Genomic DNA, 20,199 nt, shown 5'->3' with positions numbered 1-20,199 from the left:
AGGTGTAAAGGCTTCCTTGAAATTCTAGCAGATTCTGTCTCCAGGGCCTCTTATGCCTGAGCCCAGCACTGAGCAAGTATAACCAGCACCCAGGGCCCAAAGCAGGTGTGAGTTTAAAGGGCTGGTCTCAAGTCACACTGCACTGCATAGTGGCTAGGAGAACCCATCCCAAGGTTCAGTACCCCCACCTCACAGTCACAAAAGGTGTGAGTCAGTCACTACCAGATTGCCTAAGTTACTTTTTGACAGAGGAAGTGAAATGCTGATATTATATAACAACTTGGCCTTCTTATATTTACTGATTTGATGGAGTATAAAACCACCTCCAATATATATTTTTGTAAAAAGATAATATCATTGCTTCAGAGAATAAAGAATGAAAGTATAAAGATCATATTCTTTTTAAATTCAAAATCTGTTTCCTGATTTCTAAAAGTAAAACCTTAAAAGTCATTCATCTGTCCATCTCAGGAAAATCTGTCACATATTTACACTAATGTCAGGCCCAGGACCAGGCATTAGAGATAAAATGTTTTTTTTTTTTTTTTTAAAGGAAGATTCACTTATGGCTTCTGCTTTTATAGAACTAACTGAAAATAAATAACTTCCTAAGAGCCTCTTCACACTTTAATTAACTTAAATATAAAACCACCAGTGGATTGAAAAATACTCAAAGGAGTTGTGACCAGGTTGAAAATTAAAGTTCCTTTAGAGAGGAGACAATAAAATTAAAAGACAATTAAAACAGGCCATCCCATTAGCCATAAATAATAATGAAGTTCTGTCACATGCTGTGGATGACTGAGTGGAAAATGTCAGACAGAAAAAACTTCATATTGGATGATTCCACTTACATGAAATTCCCAGAACAGGCAAACTGAGAGACAGAAAGCAGATTTGAAGTCAGCAAAGGCAGGGCCAGGGGAGAATAGGATAGTACTGCTTAATGCTTACAGAACTTCTGTTGGGAATAATGGAAAACTGTAAAAATAGTGGTGATGGTTGTACAATGTTGTGAATGCAATTAAAGCCAGTGAATTGCATATTTAAAATGATTAAGAGGGCTGGGGCTGTAGCTCAGTGGCAGAGCACTTCTCTATGATGCGTGAGGCACGGGGTTCGATCCTCAGCACCACATAAAAATAAACAAATAAAATAAAGGTATGCTGGTCATCTACAACTACAAAAAAATTTAAAAAATAAATAAAATGATTAAGACAGCAAATTCTAGGCTTTCTTTATATTTATCACAACTTAAAAATGAACAACTTAATATAATATACTAGAAACCATCAAATTGCACAATTTAAATGAGAAAATTGGGTGGCTTATGAGTTTTTTAAGGAAACCTTTGTAAGCACAGGGGTGTAACTGGATACAAGAAACAGCTTCTAATGTCCTGGAGCACCAAGGGATAACTATGGTTGATAACAATTAATTGCATATTTCAAAATAGCTCGTAAGAAGGGATTTTGAGCCTTCCTAACACAAGGAAATAATAAATTTTGGTGGAAATGGATACTGAAATTTTATACCCCATAATGGACACTGAAATGGACACTGAAATTTTATACCCCATAAATATGTACAATTATGCATCAAAAACATTTCAAGGTTTTTATGTATTAAGGGGAAAAAAATCCATCCCTTAGCATATTACTTTGTTACCCTGTAAGACTATGAAAATTGTCACAGAAATTTACCAAATCTGTCAGGAGAGTATAGGATAGGAAAGAAAACGCTGGATTAAAAGTCTGGGAATTGAACGGGGCCCTGCTCTGCCACCACACTGGCCAGGGTTCTGGAGGATTATTTACTAATCGACTTCCCTGGCCTTGTTTCCTCACCCACAAAACAAAGGAGCAGAGTCAGGTGTTCACTTTTTGAAACACTATGACTCACACTTCTTACAGAATCCCAGGTTTTACAAATAATCGCTAATCCTTCAGCAGTTGCAAACACTGAACAGCTTCCTATCTTTGGAATACCTGGTTATATGATTAATCTATTCTCTTGCAAGGAATACTTATCCGACTATTTAAAAAATAATTTCCTGGCGTAATTCTTCCTGAGCACAGTCAGTTAGCCTGAAAAATATGTTTGGAAGCCACCATCACAGCACAATGAATGACAGCATTTAATTTTTATACCTCTTGAAAGTAGATCAGTGCATACACTATCTAGAAAAAACTGGCTGGAAAGTCTCAGCTTTCAGTACATGTCGGTTGGACTGAAAGAGGAAACTCACAGGGCTCTGGGTCAGAGAAAAGCATCTCCAGGGGCAGCCAGCCAGCTCCCAGAGCCCCTGGGAGCTTTTTCCTCCTGGGCCCCATCTTGCTTGATCACTGGCTCTGCTTCTCCCAAGGGTCAGTCACCAAGACCAGAGTCCCCTTCTAAGTCAGTATTGTTAAGAAGTTCAAGGTCCAGACAGAGAGAACGAGGTCAGGTATTACAAAAAGTATTTCATTCTAATAAAAATTAATTTCAGGAAGGATGCAAAAACATTTTGAATCAAGTTCACAGGAGAGCAGCACATCTGTCAGAGTTCTATTGTTGCCTCAAAACAATAGTGACAAAATGGAAAATAAACTCATCGGTGGGGGAAACCCAGAAGCTAACTCCTTTTCCCAGTTCCCTACCAGAGGAAATAAAGTGAGGTGATTTAGACAAAAAATTGCCAGAACCCAGCACACCTTCAAATGTAAACACCACTGAACAAGGATTCCATTCAGACACACGCTTTGGAAGGAACAAAAAAAAAAAAGACAAAAATAATTGTCTTTTACTGTGTGACTATTGAAGACACCTACATCTTTGATGAGAAAAGAAAATAAACCTCCCACAAGTGAGTTAGCCTTGATTTATAATAAAATCCCAGGAGAGAAAACAAAAACAAAACAAAACAAAAAAACTCCTCTAGATTTATCAATTCTCTTTGGGGTGGTGCGTGTGTGTTGGGGAGGGGGGGTAGCTTGTACGCTCACCATCACCTTCCTGAATCCTTCAAAAAATATCAATCACTCATATCAAAGTGTCACTACATACCCTGAATCCGAATTCCACCTTGCCTCTGTGGGATCTGGAGTTTTGATTCAGCCCTTCGAGGGGAGCTTCGGTTCCTCCACCCTCTGACCAGAGTGCCCACCATGGTGGTCGACAGCATGCTCCTCTTGGAGCAGAGGTCCTGCTGGGGGTGGTGGCAGCCTCCTCAGGCTGCCACCAGTGGGAAGATCCTGTCCCTGAAGGTGCTCCACCCTAGGCAGACAGGCCCAGGCAGTTCCTCCCGCTTCCATCCTCCACCCACATCTCATCCTTGTGGTGCTGTGAGACCTCCCCAAGGAGGCCCAGGGAAAGTCTGGCAGATGAGATCAGAAAAAATAGACAACAGCAAAAATAAAGAGAAGGGTCAGGAATAGAGGCCATCAGGAGAAGAGGAGGGTCAGTCTTACAGAAGTGCCAATCTCCTTTATAGGAGGAATTGGTTTTGATTCCTTGATTTTATTTAAAGCAGCCTAATTTTTCAGTATTCAGAAATGACGGTGAGAGGTGGGCTGGGGTCCTTATCCATGAGCCTATTTGTCTTTGCTCAGAACGATCCTCTCTTGCACTGGAACCATCTTCAAGTAATTGTTTTAACAGAAGGAACCATTCTTCTACACAAACAGAATTTGTTTACAAGACATGAAAGGTATTTCTAATGTTCTGAGTGTTCACTTCGAAAGTTCTATTGGCTTCTGAGGATGAGGAAAGTTGGTTAATACATTTAATAAAAATTTACAACCATGTAAACTCCCAAAGCTTTTTAAAAACTGAATTGCTTCCAAAGGTCTAATTATCCCTCCTGCCTGGCTAACTGGGGTAGCAGCAAATGCAGAGGGTGGCTTCCCAGGGGCACCCATGCAGCACACTGCTCACAGATGCCCCCTACCGGTCAAGAAGCCAGGTGCACACTGGTGAGAGACCAAGAAGTACATCACAGTTGTGGGAGTGCAGTTAGTTCTAGAGAGTTCTTGAATCCCTTGATGCATTCTGTCTAGGTGATGGAGACTAAGAGTGAATTAACTACAGGCAACCCAAGAGGTTTCTGCATTTACTGTCATTGTGACTTTTATGATTACACAGATAGAATGGTCCATACCGGATTTCGCCCTTTTTTTCCTCCCTTCTGAAAGAAACAGGCAAATTCTCCAAATCCCCTAAAATTGATCACATTTTATAAAAGGCTAAAGTATACTTAAAAACAGGGCTTTGAGGACACTCACTTTACATAGGCACTTTACCTATTTATTTGTTTGACATTTCCTTTTTTATTTTTGATCCTTGTAGATAGAGGGGAAGTTAAAATAGGATGGGGATTTAAAGGAAGCTGTGGGCTCTGTTTCTTCACACCCCAACCTCAGGCTGAGATTCAGGCTGTGCACAATCCTGGAGGGGCAGCATTTGAGGGGAGGTACAAGCTCTGCTCCTCTTTGTGGGACTCATCTCCTTCCCTTTGGAAGTGGTGTCTCCCCTTTTCATGGACAGATCCTTCTGCCACAGAGGAATGAGATGAGCTCTGAGGAGGTGAGGGAAAATCTGCTCATGAGGCAATGCTACCTACCTTTTAGGGGGAAAGGGCAAAGACGCCTCCAACAGTCTCAGTTTCCTGTCACACCCAGAGTCACAAAGACAGGCTGGACCAGCCTTCTGCTGGAGCCACTCCCTGCAGGAGTTGGGCGGCATCCAGAGAAGGAGGGCAACAGAGTCAGGATGGGGAGCAACAGAGATCCTAGGTATAGCTGGCCCAATGTCACCCCAGGGGACAGGATCAGAAGGCAGGAACTCGAATGTGCATCTACCTAGAATCTCTTTGAACTTTGTGTCCAACTTTAGGAGGTGGAATGGGCTGGGAATGGGAGCTGATGGGTTCTAGGAGAGGGACTCTCAAGACTGTCAGAAGCCACCTTCAGCCCCTCCCCAGGGTAAGGTTGCAGAGAAAACCCAGTGAGTTGGAGCTGAAGGATCAGGTATTGAGGCTGTGAAGAACTAGTAACTCTGCCCATGGGGTCCTTCTTGGAGGTCTTGACCATTTTTGCTGCCATATATATCTGAGAGCCCCCACCCCCCCGCCAAGGCGCTAATCAGAAATGCAAGGTGAGAGGCATAAGGCTTGTAGACAGAGCCATAATGGAAGTACAGCCAACTGCTCAAATTTAGACACTGAGAGCCTGCAGAGCCACTGTTAATGGTCGCCAAGGGATTTTGAAAGCATGTGAGGAAGGAGGCAAATGGAGTCAGCGGGTGCTTCAGATACAATTCCCAGTCCTCATGGGTTTCCTACCAAGCATGTGCTCTCAGTGTTCCCTGTGTGCCCATGACAGCACTTCTCACACTCTGCTGCCACCACTGCTCTCTGTTAAGCTCATCCCACTCAACCAGCAATCCCCCAGCCTCACTGGGCATCAGAAACACCTTACTGAACACAAGGCTGGCCTGAGATGGCATCTTCACCCAGTCCAAGATGGCGCAGGGAGTCTACATGTTCTAAAGCTTCACATTTTCGGACATTGCCAGCCTGGCTTCTATCTGAGGATGGTATTACAGACACCAATTTACTAGATGGGGCTCCTTGAAGCCAGGAACCATGGCCTTTATCATCATTGTGTCCAGTACAGCTTATATAGCCAGCATCAATGCTGTGGCCAGGAGTCCTGAGACACCCACCCCTCATCTCCACGCCCACCAGGCCACCCATACTCATTCCTTCACACACCTGCCTGCTCGCTGCTTCTCCCAACCCTACTGTGGCAGCAGGTGCCACCCACAGCATCACCTTGCCTCTGTTCCACCCAGGCCTCCTTGGTATTCCCAGTTCACCTGCTGGTCATGTTTGGGCCCAGAACACAATTTGTGATGGCCACTGTGTCCCGAGCCTCCTATTCCACAGAGAACGGCTCCATCTTTGCTTCCGATGTCTCAGGCCCTGAATGCTACTGAAGAGGTGCCTGTGTGTGTTCCCGGGTTCGGCAGCCAGCACTCTGCTGTCCAGAGCTGGCCAGTAGAAGCAGGTGGACGCTCTGTGTGGCAGGTTTTCCCCCACAGGAAGCTGAGCAATGACCCGACTGCTGTGAGAAACGTGGTCAGGAAGAGGAAGGAGAGTAATGTCCTGCCCATGAGGTCAGCCCCACCCTTCCCAGCTCCTACGAATGTCCTTCCTCCAACAGACCCCAACACAGGCGAACTGTGTTCTTCCACGGAGAGAGAGAGGTGGGGGAGGCAGCCGAGCCGTGAGCTCATGAGGTCACTTTCCCACTCTGTCTTACCAGGAGAAGCCCCCTCCTCTCCTCACCGGGGACACACTGAGAAAGGAAATATACTTTTTCTTTAGGCAGGAAATCTAGGAAACCAGTCACCCTAAGGCTAAAAACCAATATGGCTCACAACAAAGTAATTCTAGAAACTTCTTGAATCCCTTCAGTGTACCTCCAATTTCCCATGGTGGCTGTGAGTTACCAACAATCCTCTAAACCTCATGAATAGAAAGACTGTCCCCACCCACCCTGCACAGCGTCCATTTGCTTCTTTGTCATCTCTTAGGACCTAATGTGGCTCTGGGCACATGCGAACACTAGGCAAATGCCAATTGATGGGACATGTGTCCAGCTGCAGTTATATGGTTGTCCACTGTGACGACAAGCACTAAGCCACTGGCATTAAGGACTTCCGTCTCTGTAACAAATACTTGGCCTCCTGCTATGACTTCAGGAAGGAGTTGCTAGGACAAGGGTGGGGCCCTGTGGGGAGTATTTCCTCACCAGTCCTGATGTTTGCGTCTGTCTTTCTGGGGCCCCCCTCCCCGAGAGCTCCTGGACTCTACCCAGCCCCTGTCATGCACTGCTCCTTCGGGCAGGAATCAAGAGTCAGGTCGGCAAGAGTTTGAGGGAAAACCAGAAAAACACAGCCACACTCTTTTGCTCATCCTGCCCACAGGTGGCCTGTGTTTTTGCTTTACTTCCTAATGCCTTGAGTTGACACATGCAAGCTCTGAGCCTGTGTGGGAAGAGCTGCCCCAGTTCAGCCTGCTGGGTTGGAAGGCTCCTGATCAGAGTTCGTACGTGGACGCCCAACTGCCCACAGAACAAACACATGACCTCTAAGTCAGTACTGAAGTTCAGTCTCCACTTGCCTTACTTCTGTTTCCAACTCTCCAAGTGGTTCAAACCCTGGGTTGGAGGAAAAGGTCTCTGTTGCTCTTACCTAAAGTCCCAACATCTGGCAGACTATCTCCTGGACATGGCATTTAAAGAACAAAATAACTCCTGAAGAGGGAGGCTTCTGGCCCAGGCTGGACTGTAAACGTGAGCCATCTGTCTTACCTTGGTGATTTATGGCAAACTGTTTGATGCCACAGTTAGCTTTTATAGCCCAGAGCTGGTTTTGCCATGGCCTGGTGAGCAGCTCTGGTGCAATTTTGCTTTGGTAACTGGCTCAGGTAGCGCAGTCTTGCCACCACCAAGTGGCTCTTTTATGTGTCAGGCATGCAGGCATGAGGCTGGGACAAGCAGGACGAGGCCTCACACCACAAGCAGATGGTGGGCAGCCTCAGCAAGGGCAGCTTAGCCTGGTGGTGGAGTGGGGGTGGCTTTACAAGGCAGGTGACCATGGCTTGCCCTTGACCTCACAGGGCAGGGCTTCTGATGTGGTGAACTAAGGCAAAGAACCAACTATAGGAAAAGGAATTCTTGTTGTTTACAGGCCTTTTGGACATTGGGAAAGGAACAATATGGCAAGACAGCGAGTTCTGGGCATACCACAGAGTGAGGGCCTAGCTTTAAATTATTACTGCCAGGCTTAGCCACAGCACTTGATTAGCTATGCACATTCCATTCTGCACTCAAGGCCAAGAGGACATTGAGGAGGGGCCAAATTCAGATCCAGATGGCTCCTCTGCAGGTTGCAGTCTCCCCATACCAGGGGGTCTCACGCTGGCTCTAGATCTCTGGGTTCTCTCCCTCTAATACCAGAGACTCAGCTATGCACGTGGCAATGGTCTCTGGATCAAAGGATCCCATTTAGCTTTGCAGAGCTCACTGTTTCAGGGGATGGAAAATAGAGCTTGCTTTCTAAATTTGGAGGATATGAAGTCAATGGTATATATATGGTTCTCAATATAAAGAACAAGGAGAAAATTCAAAATTTAATTTTTTTTTTAATGGAAGAAAGTGAAAAGAAAAGATGAGGCATAATCATTTCTCTAAGTGCTAACCATGGCATGGGCTAAATTGTTCTGAAATGGATGTTGTACAAATTCACCCAGGCCCTTCACAAACTCCCACATGCCTGTGTTTATGGTCCTCAGCGCTGGCGTTGTCCCACTCAGGAGAAGAGTTGGAGGAATACCCACAAGTGTGTGGCTACCACTCAAACAAATAAATCCCTGAAAAGTCCATTAGTAAGTTCATGTAGAATTCGGACTCTCATACATACAAGCATTAGTCTCTAGAGATGTTCATTAGCTCCCAAGAACATCTCCTCTGCCCCAGTGGTGGGAAAGGTACCCATCAAAGCTGCCCATCTAAGATGCCTTCTTGACAGTCACTGCATCTCTTCCAGCTGTAGCTCTTCCCTTCTGTTCTCTTTGAGGGTAAAAATCACCAATAGGTTATCTGTTCAGACCATCTTCATCTCTCCCCTCCCCTCCTCCACGCCCCTGCCTTCACAGCTCTGAAAGACGGCTCTGCCTAGTCCAATGGCTATTTATCAGTCGTTCAGAAATTTTGGAGCCAGACTTTCCATTTTTTTCTCCTTCACTCCAGGTATTCCCATCACTACCACCTCCACCCAACTTTCTCACTTCTTAGTCTCTCATATGACACACGCTTTTCTCCATCTCCACCCTGGGCATCCTTCATCTGTGCTAGTTTAATGGTCTTGTAAATGTTCTCCTGGAAGGAGCAGAGCTATCTCATCACCATCTTCCAAATTGCAAATGCGATGTCACCCCACCCTCACCCCAGCCACTGAAGACTCTTGCGTGCCTGTTCATTTCTTCTAGGGTAGGACTCAACAGCTCTAACCTGGCCTCTGATGTCCCCCATATCCCAATCCCTGCCTCCTTGTTAACCTTATAGTCCTTCTCCCCTGAACCCCTCCAGACCTGTGACTCTTTTCTGTTTTCCCAGGGCTCCTCCCCCTCCATGTTGCTTTTCTGTCCCCACTGCAGCTACTGCTGATCTTCAAATCACAGCTCTGGCATTACCACCCCAGATGTGGCCTGCATTTTTTCCTTTTAGCATTTATAATTTATAATGGCTACTTCCCTCTAGCTGTCTCCCTTACAGTGTAGCCTATAGTAGTGATGATAAGGGGCATGTGTCTCTTGTGCCCACATCAAGTTCTTAGAGCCTAGATAGATGCCTGAGTACAGACTCAATGAACACTTGTTGAAGGAATGAATAAATAACTATCATGCACTGGGGACTTTAGTATAATTAGTGTAGAAGATATTTCTGTCATCGTTGTTGTAATTTTTTAAAAAATATGGTATTGTTCATAATTAGACATGAAGTCCTGGTAAAGAAAACAACCCATTATTATCAAATCATTCCCATGGGGAAACATGATGTGTTTTATGATACTGCTTTATTTTATGGGTTCTTCAAAGGCAGCACTATGGTGAAAAGTGAGATGCTCATATTTCTGTCCTACTTGGACTGAACTCTCAGACTTTTGTTCTTAGAAATGCTGGACTGGCGAACACAGTCATGAAGCTCAAGAAATTTAATGACCAAATAATTCATGGCAGCTAAATATTCATTATAAGATTAAAACATAGATTAAAATATATTTTAAAAATCACTAAGCTTGTACCTTATTAAGAACATATCAACTTAGAAATAAAGGCCAAACATTTTACTTAAAATACTATGAAAATGACTTGTACTTATCTCTATATCAAAGGAAGTCAAAACTATGTTATGTTACTATGTATTTCATATTGTTGTTGTAGAAAATTATTCATTGGTATTTTTGTCTTTTCATTTTTTCCAGGTATTTATTACTTATTTTTTTCAGAAATAAATGGTGAGAAGTTTAGACTGATTGCCAATGTATAGTTAATTGGTATTCAGAGATTTCGGGTTTTAAAAACTACAATATCAACAATAAACTAATATGATGAAACCCAGGCTCTTCAGCCACATTGAACAGGCACCTGGAAAGGTTTTGCCTTTAATGCCTATATTCATTGGTGCATGCATGGTTAGAACCAAATTTCAAACAAGACCTCAGCATTTGGCAGTTGGAAAGAAACTTCTGCTTTAGCAAAACCTTTGTTATTGGCAATTCTACCCTGAAATTTGAACCTATAAAATTTCAGAACTCTACATCAGATTGTACAGAACCTTAAGCCACAGAATATGCCAACATCTCTCTTTCTTTCTTTTAAATAGAGTATGTGGATTAATTACAAGGCGCTGATTGACTAGGATTAGCCTTTATCCCTGCCTGCATAAAATTAATTCCTACCACTTACATCAATTAGACAGGGTGAAGATGGGCAATTCAGGTTGAACCTAACATAAAACTTCTGTTTTTGAGCATCTGAAGTTGAGGTGGATCTGTTAAGAATTCCTGTTTGTGTATGGAGAGCTATTTTGATAGCACAAGGAGTTTGACTTTCCTCTTCATTTTGTAAAACCACTGAAGCTTACCCAAGTGCTGGTAAATTAATTCTTCATTGGGAATAGTTTTAAAACACTTGGCTTACAGAAAGTGGAAAATCATATTTATCTCTGTGTGTGTGTGGGGGGGGGTGGTTTTGGGGATACAACTCAGGTTCTCACGTATGCTGAGCATTCCTAGCCCCCCATTTTTACTTTTTTGTTTTGGACCACATTTTGTCTTTATGCATCAGATAATACTCATACTAACATTTGAAACAAATACTAGTTGTATTAAAGACAAGGAAGTGAATTGAAAAGCCCTTCTATGACTTTCTACTTTACTCTTGCTTAAAATATTTGCTACTACAGATTTTAATAAATGGCTAATTGGCTACTTGGCTTTTCTAATGAACAGAATTTGGGCAATCCCAAATATGAGTCCCTTTTTATCGGGTAAACTCCTCCTTGACAGGCCCTTCTTTTGGCATCTGTCCCTAATTCCTGATGCCCTTTGAGGTCTCCCTCCTGCTCTTTTCTCTTCTACTACAGCTAATGGCTCTCAAGTGAAGTCCCCAGACCGGAAGGTGGCAAGGACACTATTGCACATATATTAATGGCTGTAGTTATTTCTACTAACAAAGTTATATAAAAGATAGTATTGCAACAAGCCATCTAGGGATTAAGCACACTAATCAGTTATGTTTCAAGTTAGATGGAAAATAGACCTCAGACATCAGATTTCAGAATTTAGAATTTCTGTACCAATACAGACAGCATTCTACATAAGGGCCAAGTGCCAGGTGTTGTGAAGAGCACAGGTGGGTCCCCCATCCCACAGTATGGAGTCTGATCTTGTATATTTTCTTTGGGATCATACTTTGTATTATAGCAACTTTATTTTTACTATTTTTAAGTTTTTCAACTCATTTATATTTCTTTTGTATTTGATCATTATATCTTTAGGACATGTTTGTATAGTTTTATTTTTGCTATTTAGTTTCATCTTCTTAGATTTAAATAATCCTTAGTGCTTATTCATCCACTAAAAAAAAGAAGTTTTAATTATTATTAAGGAGGTTAAAATCAAACTGTCTTAGGAAGGGGATGACAGAGAGACTCCCTGCACATATTATAAGTATGAAAACCTGAAAGATGAGGTCTGCCTCTGCCAACCCTCCACCCTGCACTGGAGACAGTCACACACTTGGTGTGTGACAGACCTGGCTGTGAGTCTTGATTCTTCTCCATATGGCCTTAAGTAAGTTTCTGAATCCTCCAAGTTTGCCCACGGTGGACCACTAAATGGTACAAATGGAGAGAGACTGAAGGGGACAAGGAGGAGGACCAGAAGACCTCACTCAGGTGCTGTTAGGATAGGGTGGTTAAGGAAAAATGGTCAAGTTCACACAAAGAAATTCCCCTACACTGGCACACACACCGAGCTCCCAAATTGTTGCCTGAAGTTATTCACTATTTCTCATTTAGCCCACGACGTCAATTTGCGTGAAAGTTTGGAGTTTACCACTACATTTTCAAGCACCAAACCATGCCCAACTTCTGTGCACCTCTCCTAGAAAACAGCAGAGGTATAATCTGGCATTATGCAACTTGAAACAAAAGTGAGGCCCAGATGCCATGAATGGAGCCCTACAATGATTGACAGCAATCACTGGAACCTGACTGGCTCTCTGCTCTTCATTCCTAGGTGCACTCTGCCAATTCTCTGGCAGCAGGCTGATTATGAGAGAGTCAGGGAAGAGAGGTTAGGCTCTGAGCTCATCATCATTAAAGTAAAACAACAACTTTCCAAATTCCTCAACAGATGAGGATCGGTCTGCCTAAGTGAACTTTCTGATAACTTTGGGGTTAACCATATAAACTTCTTTCAACTCTTATTAATTCTTTTTTTCCCTACTAAACTGGGTCAAGCAAGTTCCCACCTCAATATGTAAGTACAGTATCCAAACTATAATTTAACCTTCCTGTGATGATTCAGACTCATCCCTTTGTTCTGCCTCAGGGTCAACTCCATGAACAATGAGCCCGACTCTGGACTCCAGGAAGACAGGTGTGGGAGCAGAGTTCAATGAAGACTGATAGGAGGACACACATCAAAAGGTTTCTCTTCTTTCCTCAAATAAATTCCTCCTGTTTGGTACTGTGAGAGGGTGATGGGGAGGAGGGTTAGACATTCTGTTATAGGTGGAGTTGGGGGGGGGAATAACACTTTAAGGGCTTTGGCTTACTTAAGTTTTACTCTATGATAGGAGTGTGTATCGAGTGAGCAGTTGGTGTTCTTGGATATATTTAGGCATGGGATAGCATGCATTGGCTACAGACAGGCAGAAGAAAACAATCTTGGTCTACCAGGATCATTTAAGCCCTTAGGGGATCCTCCCATAACTGGGATGGGCCTGAGTTTGCTATAGGTCCGCAGAGGTCACAAATCACACAGAATGTTTTAAAATGATGCAGTACCAGAGACTCTGCATATGCTTGAAGATAACAAAAGTCTTCTAACAGAATGGGGTTTACCTTAAATATTTTTTTTGGAACCCGTATTCATGATGATTTGTACTTTTAGAAAGGGTGTGTGAGGCTAATTTTCTGTGGCATCAGGACTACAGATAAATGCCAAATTCCTATTCCCAGACCTAAATTATGTAATCAAAAATAAAGCATCTGACCTGCATATCAAATAGTCTCACTTTCTGGCAGATTATGAAAAAAAATCAGTTTCAATGTTTGAAGTCAGCATTTGTATATATAATGCAACCAACCGTGACTGCCAAACACAATAATTAAATGCTTTAACAAGTGAGAAATCTTGCCAGAATATGTAATTTGAGGGGTAAAATAAGCAAAGAGCTGATACGCAACAGAAAAGCCTGAAGTATTTAATTCAGCCAAGGGTCTACCTGCAGAAACAAAGAAAATAAGATCAGCCAAAGAGGCTGGTTATTTATTTACTACATTTTCCTTTTTATCTATAAATGGTGCTTTTTCTTCCCACCCAAACTTGAAAACCGAGGCCACCTCACTTTCCCGTCATTGTACAACCAACCTGTGTGGGAATGAAAAATCACACAACCATATTTTTTCCCCCACTCCTTCACTTATCAACTAATTGGTTATATCCTCTTGTTTCACCTAAATGCTACTATTGGTAAAATTGAGTATCAATTTAATACAGGCCTATAATTATAATGAGCCACTAATGAGGTCTTTTCAAAGAAAAGACATCAGTGAAACCATCCTCAATATCAATGCTCACTCATCTCCACAATAAAAAAGACAGACATGACTCCTGGCTTCTCTCGGGAACTTAAGGGAACAAAGGAGAAAGAAGAGTAGGGAACAGCAACTACTTCAAAGCACTTAGTGACACTGCCACCTGGCCAGGCCATGCAAACATTAGGCTCCGATGTCCTCCACACCATAAGGGTCACCTGAGCAGAGAGGGTCCTTGCACAGTTTTAAAAGGTAAAGTGAGGGGAAAATACCAGGATTAAGTCTTCTGCTGTCACACTCTTTTCTACTCCCCAAAAAGTGCTTCCTTGATAACATCTGAATATCTCATCTGTGTCCTGCGGCATGACTTCCTTAATTTCAGGGGCCTGCTGGTCAAAGGGACCATTAGCTCTTGACTGGCCTCCAGCACAAGGCTCCCAACCTGTACTCCTTTTCCACTTTCCTGCCTGAAATTCATTCTATAGCCAACTGCTACCATGAATCTTCAAAATGCCACACTGGATTTCATTCCTCTCTTGCTATATCCCCTACACAAATATTCTCATTGCTCAGAATAAAAGTCAAACTCCTCACCCAGCCTGTGAGGCCATGTACCTTGTGCTGGTCCTCATCTCTCTCTCCAACCCCACGGCCATGGCTCACGAGCCTCTAGACTCTTGGGTTTTCATTGACACACTTGTTCTTTCTCTCCTATTCCATGGGCCTTACCTAATCTCTTCCAGCCAATGCAAATCCATTTTAAGGGACACTGTTTCTCTTCATCACAGCACTCACCACGATTTAGAGTTCTACATTTACTGTGGGTTTTAAAACTGTTACCTTTCAGTTCCTCCAGAGTCTACGCTCTCTGTAGGTGACACTTCTGCTACAGCCAGCATGCTCACGCTCAGCACTCACTGCTGGGCCTGCATTTGGAGGCCTTCAGGGCTGGCTGCAAGACAGACTGAGCACGGGAGGTGCTCACTCCTGCAGGACCAACTCCTCAACAGCCATGGACTTTGGTTTCTTCTTACCCATCATGGCTCTGCCCTTTCCTCCTTAAAGGAGCACCCTTTAGGATGGAGGAAGCAGCAGCGACACAAGAATCATGCACTGCCCTTGGCCAAATGGACTCCTCTTCAGGGGCCAACAATGAATAGGTCCATCAGCTTTGCATGTTTGTGTTTCCCTACTATCTCTAAGATAAACAGGAAACCCCAAAGTTTTGCTGAATGATAGAAGAATGCAAAAGCAATTCTTATCTCCCCCCAACCCAGGTTTTAGGGCTGCTGTATCGGCACAGTTCCAGGGGGCCATTCACAGATTTGAACACGTATCAGGTGAAGCGTGCAGGACGGCACACTTGACGTAACTCAGGTGATGGCCCCATTAGGTGCTTCAGTGCTATTCTTCTAGACTGTTCTCCCAGCTCTCTGCTCTGAGTGTAGGTTTATTCTTTATTACCAACCCAACATTTCTTTCATGTCTTAAAAAAATATGATTGAGTCATGTGCAACGGCGCACACCTGAAATCCCAGCGACCTGGTAGGGAGAGGCAGGAGGATGGTAGGTTCAAGGCCAGCCTCTGCAACTTAGCAAGACTCTATTCCAAAAAATAAAAAGGACTGGGGATGTAGCTCTGTGGTACGGAAGCCCTGGGGTCAATCCTCAGTACAAAAAAATAATCACGTATATATGATTAAATGGATCACATTCCTTAAAAAGTCAATGAAAGGCAAGTGAGAGACTATGAGAAGAAAATTTTAAAAAAAAATTGACTTAGGTAGGTTAAGAGCCTAATGTCCAATATTACTGATTTTTGAAGATTGATTCCTCACTGTTTATTTACTTTGAAAATAAATACATGTGAAAATCAATATTTTTCTTCTCTCAAAATCCATGGGGGCTTACAGAAGAAAATAAATAACTATCTCACTGAGGAACAGAGGTAAAAATTAATAAAGCCATTGTTGTCCTTAAATTCAAAAATCCCTCAGTTATCCCAGGAATGGTTTCAAAAGGAAATTAGAAATACATTTTAGGATCAAGATCTGGGTTAGAGCCATGTCAACATGAAGAACATCTTGGTAAGAACTTGATTAAAGTCTATGAATCACTCTTCATGTTGCTTCACAGAATGATACCAAACTAAATAAATAGTTCAAGTCATTTTAACATCAAGTAAAGGTATTAAAAGTTAATTTAGTTTTTATAAAAATCTAACCCTGCAGAGCACCTCATAATTTTATCTATCCAGGCAAATGTCATCATTCCCCTTTTTCCTACTCATTCTATAGAATAAAAACAGCCCAGCCATCTACAACCATGCGCCTTCCCCCTGTGTAAGGGCAAGCTAAGTCAGGAAGGTCCATCATCCTCCCTGAAGACACAGAGCAGTTGTGCCAACGAGGGGCTCCAAATAAGGACGTCAGGGTTTGCAGTAGCCATCTGTATTAGGCTCTCTCCCAGAACTAGGTGGGGGAGACACAAGAGGCCCTGAGAACAGGCTCACGTTAAAACATTTAAAAATAAATTCAGATTAACAATTGCTTTGAGAAAAGATGATTGCCAGATGTAGGAAATACATTGGTCTCAATAATTTAGCTCCCATTTTATTTACATTGAAGGTCAAATAAGACAAACTCTGTTTCGTATTACTTAGTACAAAGGAGGAGGACTGGGGGAGATTTGTACCACCAGAAGATTAAAATATTTTTTTCTAAACACAAATCAACATTTAAATCAATGAAACACAATTTTTTTTTTTAAACTGTGAAGGCACTTTTTTCCTCAAGTAATCAACTTATTTTCAGTAATGGCATATAAAGCATTCTGATTTTAAAGTTCTTTGTGCTAGGCGTCAGGTCAGGCCTGGCTGGGGACACAGAACCCAGCTGAATGGAATGCTGAACTCTTGCCTGGTCACCCGCCAGCAGGGCTCCATGGAAACCACTACATCCCAACAGATGAAAGAGCAGTTCAGTGCTCCAGAATGGCCTCAGACTTCCATAGAAACTACGCTTAATATGGGCACAATTTCTCAAATGAACCATTGAAGTTTATTGTAGATGAACTCAAAATATAGTATCTCACGCATGCACATACATGCACACAAAATCCAGAAGTTGACAAAGGGAACTAACAGCTCTCCAACTAAATCATTATTTTTATTTTTATTTTTTTGAAATTGGGCTACAGGGTACTCCAAAGTATTGGAGGGAACCAGAAGGAACCACATCACTGTGTACTTTGTTTACAGGGTATTCTAGTTGTTGAAGGTGTTTGGTTTGGTTTGGTTTTCCAGAAGTTACAGGTAGGGCAGCCGATGCTTTTTGTCTTTTCTTGGCAGATACAAACAACATGTTCTCCTTCAGTCCATGCATGGGCACCAGGAAACAGTAACACACAGAGCCCTCCTTCATTCACAGGAAGTGCTCACATCCAACAGCAACCGGCTTAAACAGCAGACACAAGACTTGTAGGACCATTCTTCACATCGTGGAAGACCAGTCTGTAGGCAAGCACTCATAGACAGTCAGTCTTCCAAGACTTCTGTTCACAAATAGTCCCACAAATAGACCAGGGGCCTCTAACACTCCTACACCTACCTGCCTGCTGACTAGAGAGGTTTTACAGGAACAACAGGCACTCTACAATATGACAACAGTTTTAATATTAACATAGGGGGATTTCTAGTCTCTGCAATTCTAAAAGACCATTGATTCTGGGCCACAGCGGTATAGATGCCATGAAGTGAAAACCAGGTTATATTTTTCTAGGTAATTTTAATACAAATTCAATGCAGGATTTATTAACTCTGTTTGAATTAATAAAACATATTGCTTAAATATGTCTGTTTCAAATGGAAAAAAAAAGTGAACTGCTATAAACAAGATTAATATACCATGGGAGGCCATCATTGAATTTTATCCTTCAGGTTACTATTTTTAAAGATATTTTATAATGTTAGATTGTGTGTAACAAACAGAAGTCCATTCTGCCTCAAACTCCATTACACTAAGACAGTATAGCACTGTCTCTATCACCCATTTATTGAAAATGCAAGACAGGAACAGATACTAGAAACAGTCTTCTTAGTGTTGACCTTAGTCAGAGACTAAATATCCACAATGTCATATACACATGTCAAAATTCTTTTAACAAAATCATGTCTGCAGAAATATGAGTTTTCTTATAGAATTTTTTTTCTTTGTTGAGAAACTTTATTGAGAGACTTAAATACATCAAATAAAATCAACTTCTGTCAGAAAAAAAATCAAATCACACAATAGAAAAAAATAGTTAATACTGTTTGGGCTATAACAGAACTCAGAGAATACAGTGTTATAACTGAAAAACTGTAGGTACTTCATAATTGACTTTTTGATACAAAATGACTTAATAAATTTGCAACTAGTAGTTCCTGATATTGAGATAAGGAATTTTCAAACCTTGAGCTGATGTCCACAAGGAGTTACTTGGTTTGTGAGTTGTTTTTTCCAGAAATACAAGATTTAAAATTAAGCACTATTGATCAAACATTTGGGGGATGCCAAAACCTGTATATCTCAGTAGTTAGGTAACCAAAGTAGTTAGTTAGGTAACCAGCCCTACTATGTTTAAACAGGCCCAATTTTCATGGGCATGATTTAAATGCTTGGCATCCCAAGCTCAAAACAAACTAATTTAGGAAATCAATTTTAAATAATCCATCCTGATTTCTCATCATTAAATATGATGCGGTGGGGTGTGTGTGTATGTGTGTGTGTGTGTGTGTGTGTGTGTCTAGGCCCTTTGTGGAGAAAATAAAGTATCTTCTAGTTGCAGATTCATGGTGACTACTGTCTTAGGATAGGTGAAGAGAGATCTTGATTCCAGTTTCTGACATAAACTTGCTCTGCACATTTGATGGCATTGGTAATTCTCTTTGTACCTTTCTCTACCCATTTTCTCATTGGTAATGTGAGATATTGAGGACCAGGTCTTTTCTGTGTCTAATGGAAACACCTAGGTGTGGCTGAGATGAACACAGACACTAGGCTCATTGTTTTTCTGGAAGGTAAGCCACTGCCCCTAGCAGAGGAGACAGCGTAAGATACAAACAGATGCAAGTTAGTGGTGAAAGGACCAACGTGGTGGAAGCAGAGGGTACAGGATGGGGGACAGACAGGAGATAACAGCCCACCAGAGCTAGACTCCAGCCCTGGAAGCTGGGAGCCAGCATTATCTTGTGATGGCCTTGGCCTGACAAGAGGAAAACTTAGTTTGCCCTGATTCCTAAACTTTCTCCATTGGGCACCATTCCAGCCCAAATCTATTAGCTGATTGTAGACAACCACAATTCCACTGAACTGCAGAAAATGGACTGACCCTTTGAATACATTTTGTCAGGAAGCTGCATTATATTTATATAACTTGCCTCTTTTTCTCTGCATGGGATATGGAAGAAAAGGCTCATGTGGGCAGACTGGTCTACTGAAGCCACGTTTATACTCTGCGCAGCCCTTTAGCCATAAGTGTGCTTTCTTCCTACTCTCTGGGGTGCAGAGCAGGGCTGCCCATGCTACCTCAGTCAACCTCAGTCAACCTCCCTAGTCGGCCAAGCCTTGAGGGGTAAAGGAACAAATGCCAGAAGCTGCTGGGAGTTTCAGCGCCTATTTAACAGCTAAGAGCAATAATAGAGTTTCCCCAGCGGCCTGTGCTGGTGCATTCAAAGAACTGAGAAAAGACATCCAGCAGGAAGAAAGCCCTCTTCCCAGCCTCCATCTGGATTGCTAAATCAAAACGTTAAAGCCTTGACAGACTAGAAGAAAAGTTCTATTTTTTCCCCCAAAGATGTCTCTTCTGATAATATATATTGCTGGGGAAAGAGGACAGCAAGGAATTTTGTCCTCACTGACAGTGTCACACAGGACTGTAACACATTTAGGTAACTTGCAGCCAGCAATCAGATAGTGATCCAAATCAATCCGAACATAGACTCAAGGTCTTGAGTCTGGGACACATCTTCCCTTATGCAGAGCGCTACAAGGAGGAAGAGGTTCCCCAGTTGCCAACACTGGTCTATTTAACTTGGAAGCCAAATACCACTTCCTGGTTACAATCTAGTTCCACGTGGTTCCTAGCCAGAGCCTGGACCCCTTCTTGGCAGATTCGTTATCGGTCTGTTGTCCTCTGTCCCTCTCCCCATAGCCTGTGTCTGAATTTTAAACACAGAGGAATGGAGAGCAGAAAGCATTTTAAAAACAATGAGTTTCACTTAAAACTCCTTATGAGAGAAGAATCTCCCCCTATTCTATACAGAATATAGTATGACTCTGGCACA

General features: G+C 42.5%; 1 protein-coding gene across 6 annotated transcripts in view; it reads right to left on the bottom strand.

The window, feature by feature from the left end:
• The window catches only part of Plekhg1 (pleckstrin homology and RhoGEF domain containing G1), a 213,935-nt gene that overhangs the window by 124,284 nt on the left and 69,452 nt on the right, over positions 1-20,199 (bottom strand). The window contains exon 1 of one of the 6 annotated variants that reach the window (XM_058573618.1): positions 5,857-8,679. The exons of 4 other annotated variants lie outside the window; for them this stretch is intronic. Coding sequence is in view for 1 of the 2 variants with exons in the window: in XM_058573616.1 (XP_058429599.1) it covers positions 3,046-3,163 (118 nt within the window). In the remaining variant the exon portion in view is untranslated. Of the gene's footprint in view, positions 1-3,045; positions 5,051-5,856; positions 8,680-20,199 lie in introns of those variants that run through there. One more of the 6 variants, XM_058573616.1, reaches the window with a different exon arrangement.

Source organism: Marmota monax, unplaced genomic scaffold, assembly GCF_021218885.2.
Source record: "Marmota monax isolate L192 unplaced genomic scaffold, Marmota_monax_Labrador192_F-V1.1 WCK01_AAM20220418_F8-fsc00114, whole genome shotgun sequence".
NCBI lineage: Eukaryota > Metazoa > Chordata > Mammalia > Rodentia > Sciuridae > Marmota > Marmota monax.
Note: the sequence above shows the minus strand (reverse complement) of the source record. Positions and strands in the feature narration are given on the sequence as shown.